Source organism: Mus pahari, chromosome 9 (genome assembly GCF_900095145.1).
Source record: "Mus pahari chromosome 9, PAHARI_EIJ_v1.1, whole genome shotgun sequence".
In the NCBI taxonomy this organism is placed as follows: domain Eukaryota; kingdom Metazoa; phylum Chordata; class Mammalia; order Rodentia; family Muridae; genus Mus; species Mus pahari.
This window is the reverse complement of record NC_034598.1, coordinates 87,133,590-87,144,486: the sequence shown is the minus strand read 5'-3', so window position 1 is coordinate 87,144,486 and position 10,897 is coordinate 87,133,590. Positions and strand designations below refer to the sequence as shown.

At 42.9% G+C, this 10,897-nt stretch overlaps 1 protein-coding gene across 3 annotated transcripts in view; it reads left to right on the top strand.

Moving 5' to 3' along the window:
• Window positions 1-3,001: 3,001 nt before the first annotated feature.
• Washc3 (WASH complex subunit 3) overlaps window positions 3,002-10,897 on the top strand; it is a 41,190-nt gene continuing 33,294 nt past the window's right edge. For 2 of the 3 annotated variants that reach the window (XM_021205184.1, XM_021205186.1), the window contains exons 1-2: window positions 3,004-3,200; window positions 3,748-3,846. In XM_021205184.1, coding sequence (XP_021060843.1) covers window positions 3,150-3,200; window positions 3,748-3,846 — 150 coding nt within the window. In that variant the 5' untranslated portion in view covers window positions 3,004-3,149. Of the gene's footprint in view, window positions 3,201-3,747; window positions 3,847-10,897 lie in introns of all 3 variants that reach the window. The other variant, XM_021205183.1, reaches the window with a different exon arrangement.

The following is a 10,897-nucleotide window of genomic DNA, read 5'->3' as shown; positions in this document are numbered from 1 at the left end:
CTGGTGTGATAGAAAGATGGAATGGTTTTTTGAAGACACGGTTATAGCGCCAATTATGTGGCATCAGCATAGAGAGCTGGGACAGAATTCTTCAGAAGGCAGTATATGCTTTGAATCAGTGTCTGATATATGGTACAGTTTCCCCCATAGCCAGGATCTATGGGTTCAGGAATCAAGGGGTGGAAAAGGGAATATTTCTACTCACTATCACTCCTAGTGACCCTCTAGGAAAATTTTTGCTTCCTGTCCCCACAACTCTATGATCTGCTGGCATAAAAGTTTTGGTTCCAGAGTGGGGAGTGCTCTTACCAGGAGCCACAACAAACATTCCATTGAACTGGAAGCTGAGACTTCCCACTGCTCATTTTGGGCTTCTAATGCCCAACAGGCTAAGAAAGAAATAACAAAGAAACAAATAACTGTTATTCCTTTCTTTGTTAGAAAAGGGTGATAGATCCAGATTACCTTGGGGAAATTGGATCACCTCTCCACAATAGAGGTAAGAAGGATTATGTCTGGAATGCAGGAGATCCCTTAGGGTGTCTCTTAGTTCTACCATGTCCTGTGATTAAAGTCAATGGCAAACTACAACAGCCTAATCCAAGCAGGATGACAAAGGACACAGACCCATCAGGAATGAAGGTATGGGTCACTTCTCCAAGAAAAGAACCAAGACCTGCTGAGGTCCTTCCCCAGGGTGAAGGAAATACAGAATGGGTAGTAAAGGAAAGTAGTTATAAATACCATCTAAGGCCACATAACCAGTTGCAGAAACGAGGATTATAAAGTAATATGAATCCTCCTGTTTTATTTTTGTTAAGAACATATTTGTGTAGTTATTTGTGCTTTCTTCCAATTTATTTAACATCAATTGGTATTTCAGTTGAGATACTAAAATAATGTTCCCAGGGGATATTTCCCCATTGTAAATTTACAAATGTGTTTGCAGTTGTAGGAGGAATAGTTATATTATGTTAGGCATATTCATTACCTTGTTATTGTTTCATGTGGACATAAGATATTATGTGTGTCAAGTTGACAAGGGGTGGATTATAATGGCTATTCCTGGTTGCCAACTTGACTAAATCTGGAATGAACTACCATCTGGAATTGGAAAGCTCACCTGTGACCCAGATCTTGAGGCTGGGAGATACAAATTTCTGACCTGGATCTTGGCATGGAGATCTTGAGGCACAGTAGCCATGAATCCCAGGAGACTTAGGCATGGAGATCTCTGAGTTCAAGGTCATCTGAGACAAAAACCAGGAGTGGTGGTACACACCTTTAATCTGGGCCACGTCTTCTGCTGGAGACCTAGATAAGGACATAGGAAAAAGGATGATCCGCCATTCTTCACCTGTTTGCCTTGTGGGGCTGAGCACTACTAGATCTCGGACTTCCGTTCACATCTGACCATTGTTGGGGAGTTGGACTACAGACTTTAAGTCATCATAACAAATTCCCTTACTATGTAGAGGCTATCCATAAGTTCTATGACTCTAGAGAACCCTAATACAATGTGCATATATAATTTTAATGGAATTTTAATGGAACAATGTCCCTGCTAGATACTGCAGGCTAACAAAAAGCCTAGAACTAGGAATGGATTACCTACCTCTTTTAAAGCTTTTGGTCAGTGAAGTCCCCTAGAACCTGACAGTAAGAGCATTGCTGCAGGCAACACAATGGAGAATCATTCCAGGGAGTGGTATTTTAAAATTTGAGCACCCACGTTTATCCAAAAGAGCTCCTGATTTGGCTTGCCTAAGGCTAATCTCTGGAGTGGGCATTTTAAGAAGCACTCCCAAACAGAAGCTCATGAATCACATTCAGAAAAACATGACTCTTCTTCTGTCATAAAAGGCCCTTCGTCAGCTTTCTGTGTCTACTTCTGCCTTGTTTCTCATTTTTCTCCACTTTGGGGCATCTCTGCTTACACCGCCAAACAGCTCTCCTTTGCCTTAACCGCCATATGCCCTCATGCCTCTGGGCGTTTGTTTGTACAAAGGTTCATTCCAGATCGCCATCGTAACTCCTCTTAATGTTAAGTAGATACTAAAGTTGGCTTCCTCTTCTTGGACAACTTAGAAGCTCCTATTATCCACAGAACCAAACACTTTGCGTGTGGTGTGCATGTACTCACGGGTCTACAAGTGTTTGTACATGCTAACTTGCAACGCCACAACTTTCACAGGACTTTGTTTGCACGCCCATCTAAATTTTTGCACATCAAAATTCTGCATGTCGTCCCTTCGACTAGTATAGCAGAGGAGATCCTGTCACTTCTTCAGTACTTGTTTGGTACAATCAAAGGTTTACTTTTGCTTAGGTGACCTGTCCTAACTCACATAGCTGGTAAAATGTGCAGCTAAACTCTGAACCAGAATCTTTACACTGTGGGTGTAAGATCGTTTACATGATGTGAGTGGCAATCACTTTCACAGCTGTGTGTCTCAGCTGTCGCTTGAAATTATGTTATGTCAAAACAAACAAACAAATACCCTTAGGAACAGATCTCCAGTGCATGAGGTATGCCAGGGCTGAAGACTCGTTCTGATCGACTTCTCTAGTCTTCACAAGGGCTAACAGAGTATCTGGCACTTAGTAGGATTGCACAAAAAGAGAAGTGCTCTTCAGTGAATTATGTTTGGTTTTTTTTTTTTTTTGTAACAGGACTAAGCAAGTAAAATCTCAAAAACGGATACAGCTCAGCTTCTAACTTTCTCAATCTGAACCCATCCCTACCCTGTGTCTGTCTCCCTGTCTCTGACCATCTGAATCTGTCTCTTTCTGTTTCTCTTTCTCTCTCTGTCTCTCTCCCTCACTCCACCACTCTCACCCGCCCACCCCCTTTTCTTTTTCAGATCTTTTCAGATTTTACAGTTAAAACAGCAGCTGTGAAACCTGCTCATCAGCAGCTTTTCCCCAGGCCCAATTTTACAATCGGAGTCATGAACTACCAATCCCAGAATGCTGAGCGAAAGCGAGGGGGCGGGGCGGCCTCTCGGAAGCCTCCGATTGATTGGTGAACACTCGGCGCTTTCTTCCGGAAACGCCCCTAAGGCAGGAACTTGGGAAAGAAGTCTGGGCTCTCTACCGGGCTGGGAGGAGCTTGTGCTTGAGCCCGGGGGTCCCCATCCGCTGAGGAGATGGATGAGGATGGGCTTCCTCTCATGGGGTCAGGCATAGACCTGACCAAGGTTTGTAAAAGATGGACTTGAGCATCCAACAAACAGGGAAGGAGGCTTGGCCAAGGGGCCTCGGTTCCCAGGGAGACTCCACCTCTCAGGCCCAATCCGGGACCCTGTTTTCCTAGTCTGGGCCAGGGGGAACCCTGAAGTCCACTTTGAAAGGGGTCCCTCCTGGGCTAAGAAAAGAATTGGTGTGCTACGCAGCCTTTGCTCCCCACATCACGTGTCTCTACGCCCAAGTTTGACAGTCTGGAGATAGTCCCACCTCTAACATGTCACCTCTTATTCGACTCTCTAGCTGCTTGTGTGTGTGTGTGTGTGTGTGTGTGTGTGTGTGTGTGTGTGTGTGTGTGTGACATTCTCAAACTTTATGCAACCCCTGTCCCTTTGACTCACACAAGATTCAGGAAAATCAATCATTGACTTCTCAACCCTTCGTGAACCACATATCCCGGGGCAAAGACCATCCACCCCCCTCTATGAAATCCAGATATCCAAAGGATTGCACAGAGTATGTTTCTCCTTTAAGAATCGTGTTTGTTTTTACGTGACACAGGTGCCAGCTATTCAACAGAAAAGAACCGTGGCCTTTCTAAACCAGTTTGTGGTGCACACTGTGCAGTTTCTCAACCGGTTTTCTGCAGTTTGTGAGGAGGTAGGTCCCGGGCTACTACTTCATGGAGCGGCTGAGAAGTCGCCTTCTGCCTTTCATGTTGACAAATGGTATCAATCAAGAATTACAACCTTCGTGTGTTCACTTTGCCATGAAATTCAGATGTCTTAAGGCCTTAGCACCTGATTCTGTCCCCATCAGTCCTGTGCGCTGTCTCAGCTGAATTAGTATTCTAGAAGCTTCCATGAGATAGCTCGGCCAAGTTTGTTGTAATTATAACAAAGGGAAATCCAGAATTTCACAGTTGAATTTTTTTATTATTTGAAAGTGTTTTTTTTTTTCATTTTCCTATTCAAGAGATTACATTTTAAATGTATGTTTGAGTTTATATTGAATTGCTTTGCATCCTTTATGCCAAAAAGGATTCATGGAGGCAGCCTAGATATACATGTTTCAAAAAGTACTTTCCTGCAAATAACTGAATACTTCATTAAATGAGAATTAATTACATAGCTAAGAATTAGGTGCCAGATCCAGGAACCGCTCCTGATCTTGCAAAAGGTTTTGTTTTTTGTTTATTTTTAAGGAGGAAGAAAATAGGGAATATGTATTGAAATTGAATTTAAGAGAGGAAATAACAAAATAGAAACCTATAGGCAATTCACAGCTGGATCGGTTTAATATTCCATCTTCTTGTATTGTCCTACATGAGGCTTATCCTTGAGAAAACGGTTTATGTTGAATGTGTGACTGTTCATCAGAATTGCCCAGAGACAGGAAGCTTCTCCTTTGAGTACAGTTTGATCTGTTTATAGGATGGGTTGTGAGTAAGGCCTTGAACATGCTATGCACATGCACTCTGCCCCTGAGCGACACCCCCAGCCCCAGGCGTGGTTTTTCTTTTTTTATCAGAATTCCTTCAGCTTTTCCACTGAGACAAATGAAAGTAAAATGTTTACTGATGCAGTAAGGAGGCCAGTTCTGCGTGCCTTATATCTGAACAACCCCGAGACTGGGTGCTTGCTCACAGTCCCCACTTCTCTTTTTGGTCTATTAGAAAATTTAAGGTGTACTTATTTTATCCTATATGTGTGCGTGTTTTGATCACATGTATGTCTGAGTCCACAAGTGGTCATTTGGCAGAGACATTACTTGCAGGAAAGGCAGATCCATGACCAGAAGAAGTATCTGTTCCAGTAAGGACAAAGCAGTGAGCTTTCCAGGAAGAAAGAAGCCCAGTGTAGTGACCCTTCCATCAGGTGGCTGGCTGGGTACCCAGGGCAATGGTGCCTGTCAGGGCTTCGCTGTTGGTCTCCAGCACTCAGCAGCCGCTGTAACCAGGTCAGCCTCGGTGAATGCCAGTCTCTGTTAGTGAACCCTGTATAAGCTCCATCTCCGCGTGGTCATGGGATGCTTCCAGTTATGCTTTTCATTTAGATTTGCCGTTGATATTTGAGCCTGTATGGGGTGTGTGTGTGTGTGTGTGTGTGTGTGTGTGCGCGCGCGCATTCCTATATGAAATTTTACAATTTCTACTATTGTAAGAAATACTGAAATTTTGATAGAAATTATGTTACGTCTATAAACCATTTTCAGGACGTTTGTACATTTAAGCAATATTCTCTAAACCCATGAACGCAGGATGTCTTTGTATTTACTTGTGTCTGATTTCTCTCATCAATGTTTTATAGCATTTGGTATGCAGATCTCACATTCTTTGTTCTGCATTGAGCTTAGGTCCAGTGAGATGGACTTACTGAGAAGCTTGGGAGGTGGCCTTGGCTGTGGATCTGCAAGGGAAGACCTAGAGTCTGGTATCTAAGAAGTCATCCTACATATCAAGTCTACAGAGACTGATTTAGAATTGTAGTTGGCCTTGAGCCTGAGTTTGCAAAGTCAGGCTGTGTACCTGGCCAGTCCTGTACCCTCTGGGATGTGTTGGAAGCCTGAATCTGAGAGGGTAGGCCCAGTCCACTCTGTATAATCTGGTGGTTGCATCTGCGGGGGTCTTCTGAGAGCCTTAGTTTGTGGGGGCATTAGGGTCTGTTTAGGTTTTGCCTGGATTCTGAGTCTACGTAGCTAGTTTGGTGCTATGCCATGTACAGCGCCTACATCCACAAGCTTGGTCTATAGTATGGGATAATGGGTGCTGGGCTGATTCTATGGGCCACATGTTTAGAGGGAGTTGTGGAAACTACCCAGGGACTGCATATATTGGCCTGAATCGTCGGTCTGGGGAGGTTGTCCTGGCCTGAGCCCATCAGAGCCTGAAACTCAGTACTGTCAGACTGGAGGGAATGCCCCCACTGCGTTCATGAATGTCGTTCTGATGACTTAGTCAGAGGCATGAACCTGGAGCTGGAACAGGCCTGAAGCTTAGGTTGTGTGGTCTGCCTGGCTCTGGGCTGAATTAGAATGTAAGGTAGGTCTGAAACCTGCATTCCCAGAGGCTAGTTTAAAGGCTCGGTCTGGGCATCATGGCCCTATTGTGGGTGGAGACCGAGTCTATGAGGAGTAGCCTGACCCTTGGGCTGTCTTGAATCTTGAGTTGATCTGGAGGTTTAGACCAGTAGAGTTTCACCTAATGTCAAGTGGGCCAGGCATGAAGTCTGAAATTCTGAAATCTGAACAGATAATGAGTGGTACCAGCTGTCTGGGGCCACTGGGGTTTGTCTAGTGCTAGGTTTGCCTGGGGTGGCCCCCATGATGAGCTCTGAAGCAGGGGGTGGTTCTCACTGCTTTGGGTGTTTCTTCTTCTTGGGGTTCGGAAAGAGGTAAGCCCAGGAATGTGAATTGTCCACATCATACAAAAATTACATCACAACACACACACACACACACACACACACCGCTCTTGTGGAAATGTCTTTGTGTGTGTGTGTGTGTGTGTGTGTGTGTGTGAGAGAGAGAGAGAGAGAGAGAGAGAGAGAGAGAGAGAGAGAGAGAGAGAGTCTTTGATTAAATCAATGCCTTTGCTTGTACATGGGTACTGGAAAGTCCTAGGTCACCATCTTCCTGGTATCCAGCCTTTTGGTTTTATGTTTGATAATGGACTATATGATTCATTAATTACAGTTGATATTTTGGCAGTTTTTTTATACTTTTGTCAGTTGTAAGCTATGTGCAGTTAGTGATACTCACTAACTGAGTGAGATGTTTTTAGCTGTCACAGCCCTTCCTTTAGGACAGGTCCAGGCATCTCTCTTTGGCGTGTCCACAAACTAAGATATCGGGGTTTGACCTGGTTTGTTATTTGTTCATTCCACAGGTACTTGAGTCCCTGGGTTTGTCTCTAGCTGGGTGATACACTCTAAGTGGCTGAGAGGGGCGCAGAACCCAAAGAACCCAACTGAGATTCTAGCCCTTATGGAAGTGAAGAAACTAAAAACTTCCCTCTATATTGTAGTTCTGTTGTTCTCTATCTACTAAATGTCGTATCTGTGTGGATATGATAACTTCTGAAGATATTACAAATGTATCTCTAAGTTGCTTTCTGGAATCATATTTTTTTATCTGCTAATAGCCCCCTGGGAAGCCTCTTATCCTTGTTTGGCAAGCTTTAGCAGAAACCAAAATGACCACTTTCCTAAAAGAAAGAAAAGCATCAGCTATTGCTTTTTTAAATTAGGAATGAGCTGCAGGGAGAAAGACCCACCCACCCAGCCACCCAGCCAGCCGCCAACACCCTGGTCTGATCTAAATCTGGCATAAATGTAACACTTCCAGCCTCAACTGGGATTAAACTTGAAGCAAACTGAGCTCTTTCATTATCTATTATTTTGTTTCTTAGAATTCTCTGATAAAGAGAAGAATTTGGGACTTTTTTTTTTTTTTTTGTAAAGAACTCAACTAGGCTACTTTGTAAATAATTCTAATAATTCTTCTTTGCCTGCTGAGACCAGAGGCCAGAGAAAGGAAAGAAGTTGAATCAGACCCAAGTTACAAAGTTTTTAGGGTCATCTCCTCTTCCTTCACAAATCCTCAGGAAACATTTTTGTTCTGTCCCAGTCAGCACAATTGTATGAAGGCCCACTGTAGCTGGTCTTTGGGACTTTGTAGGTTCTTCTTTTTCCCCCCGTCCTTTATCCCCCATCCCACCCCCACCCCAGTTCACCCCCTATCACTAGATAGGAGAGAAAGAAGGATAGAGGGGAGAGATATAGAGACCCTAATTGCTTTCTTGTTTCTCCTTTGAACATAACTACTAACAAACCATAACCAATCCTCCTGAACGAGCACCAACCACCTACCCCTGCCTCTCTGGGCTCTAGCATTTATATACCCTCTGAATTGCAAAGATCACACAATCGCAAGAAACTATCTGCAGCTGGCCATGCCTCTGCTGGAGCAACCACAAAGTACGGTCAGCTGCTGCAGACAGTCTGAAGCAGCCCATAGCCCCACACCTGGGATTCAAATGGAAACATATTCTTATTTCTGTGGTTTTAAAAAAACCCAAAGTTCCAGAATTGTCACTACAGTTCACCACTCGTTGGGCAGAGCCATCTCCAGTTCTTACTGCAGTAAAATCTGCAGACTCTGTTTAACAGTGAATTACAGAGTCAGCAAACCCATGTAAACAAGACGTGCATGTTTTATCTCGACTCAGATTTGTTACACACAGTACTGGATTTCAAATCATTTCTAATCTTTTTCTTCTAAAAAGTCTTTAAGTACAGGCAAAGGTGTTGAGAATTCTCATCTAACAAATTTATAGTGTTTATCTCTTATAGCCAAGCTTTAGGTCCACATTGAACTTCACTTTCAAACAGATGTCTTTCTTAAACCCGGTTTTGTTTTTTTGCCACATCTTTATAGTGGGGAGGCATAAGAGTTATATGCGGATTAATAAAGACATTGATCAATTCCCTAGCTGACTTCTAGGACACCAAACACAGCAGAGTACACTGAGAGCTACTTTAGAAAGCTCGTAGAGATGTGGCTACACATGCTCAGGATTTTATAATCACAAGTTTATGGCATCCTATTATTCTCAGTGGTATTAATTAGCCTTCTCTGCGACTGGGTTGCGAATCTTGGATGCTCAGTGTTTCAGGATTTTCTGTTCTGTATTACTTGTGAGAAGCACTTCTTAGTACACAGCACTCGCATGAGTTTTTAACTCAGTAGCTGGACTTTCTGGAGGGGTTTCTAGAACCTCAATGTAGCAGAAAACTGCTAGGGTTTCTTTCTTTCTTTCTTTCTTTCTTTCTTTCTTTCTTGAAATTACATTTATATTGGTTTACCTATCTTTAACATAGGTGAGAGTGGCCACAGTAAGGAAAAGATGACTCAAAACACTCATCCCCACTGTGATAATTGCATGTATAAGGGTATTTAGATAAAAGGTTACATACTAACTTGTGTTATGTTGCTGTCAGTCTTTCGTGTCTTGCAAGGATCAGTCACCTCACCATCTGAGGCTTTGAGAGTAGCAGAGGAGAGTAATAAAGTGAGCTCCAAGTGAAGGGACAGTGGTACCAGAACAGTTCAACAGGATGCAGAAAGGGAAATTACTGCTCTGAAGTGATTGACAGTCTAGTCAGGAGGTAGATTTCCAACCAAACGAGCATCTTCTCCCCCTCCCACCCCCTGCTTAATTCTAAGCTCTCTGTGTTTCCATTTTTAGCCTACCCTATGTGAATCCCAGCTCAGTACTCAGTGACAAGTTAGTTTTATATTCTAATCATGAGAGTAATTAATAATGATTAGAAAAATAATTCCAGGTGAAGGGCATCTGCCTTAGCAAGTGTTCCAAGATCAGAAACTTTTGATTTCCAATCTGTATGGCCCAGGGCTTGCTGAGAGGCTAGTCAGTTGTTTCCTAACTCTGGGTAGTGAACGCTAGTCTGCAGCCCCCAGATTTATCATCACGTCCTAGCAAACTTCTGTCAGCTCTGGATTTGAAATGTTTTGGTCCAGGTTATTTTACTAATATGAAATCTGACTTTTTTCTTTTTCTCCTTAAAATTAGCAAAATAATCCCTACTTCATAGAGCTGGTGTGAGGGTTTCAATGATAGCTTGCAGATAGAGTATTTCATACATAAGTGCTCAGACATTTATAATATTAAATGTTTGAAAGTGTATATTTATATGGGCATATAGTAAAACCTAAAACTTCAATTTGAGGCACTGGTGTGATAGCTCAGATGATAAAATGCTTATCCTGAAGGCAGGGCGTCCTGAACTTGATTTCTCAGAGCCCAAATAAAGCAGAGAGGTGACTTATAATCTGTGTCAAAGGGCAGAGACAGGGGGGTTCCCCGGAGTCGCTCTCCAGCCAGTCTCATTGAAGAATTAGAATTGAAATACCCTGTCTCAGAACCTAGAGTGGAGATGAATTAAGGGAGATGCCAGTGCTGACCTCTAGCCTCCACATAGACACACATATGTGTGCGCACTTGCACACACAAACAAGTATGTGCACATACATGGATAAAGTATTAAATTTTGAACACACTTTTTCTTTTTATATTCATTTTTCTCAAACAAATATGCTCATTTTTCACAATTGGAAGTTATCATTTTGTGAATTAATTTGTTGTAAGATTTCTTCTCTAGCAAATTATAAGACTTATTAAATTTGCCAAAATTGAGTTTCCATGACTTTCAGGAATGTGCCTGTAATTTGGATAGCATGACATGTTTTATAACTTGGATTTGTGTTTACTTAACCACTTATTGTGAACAAATTTCAAGGTTAAACTTAACATTGATGCCATTAAAACTAAGTTTTATCCAAGGGATCGAGGCCTGCAATCTGAGCACCAGGAAGACTAAGCAAAGAGCGCTACGAATTTGAGTTTAGCCTGAGCTGTACTGAAAGTACTAAGAATTTGAGGCTAGCCTGGGCTGTACAGAAAGTGCTAAGAATTTGAGTTTAGCCTGGACTAGACTGAAAGTTTGAAGGCAGCCTGAAATTCCACAGTGTGACCCTTTCTCAAAAACTGAGACCAAACCGGGTGTGGTGGCGCACGCCTTTAATCCCAGCACCAGGGAGGCAGAGGCAGGCAGATTTCTGAGTTTGAGGCCAACCTGGTCTACAAAGTGAGTTCCAGGACAGCCAGGGCTACACAGAGAAACCCTGTCTC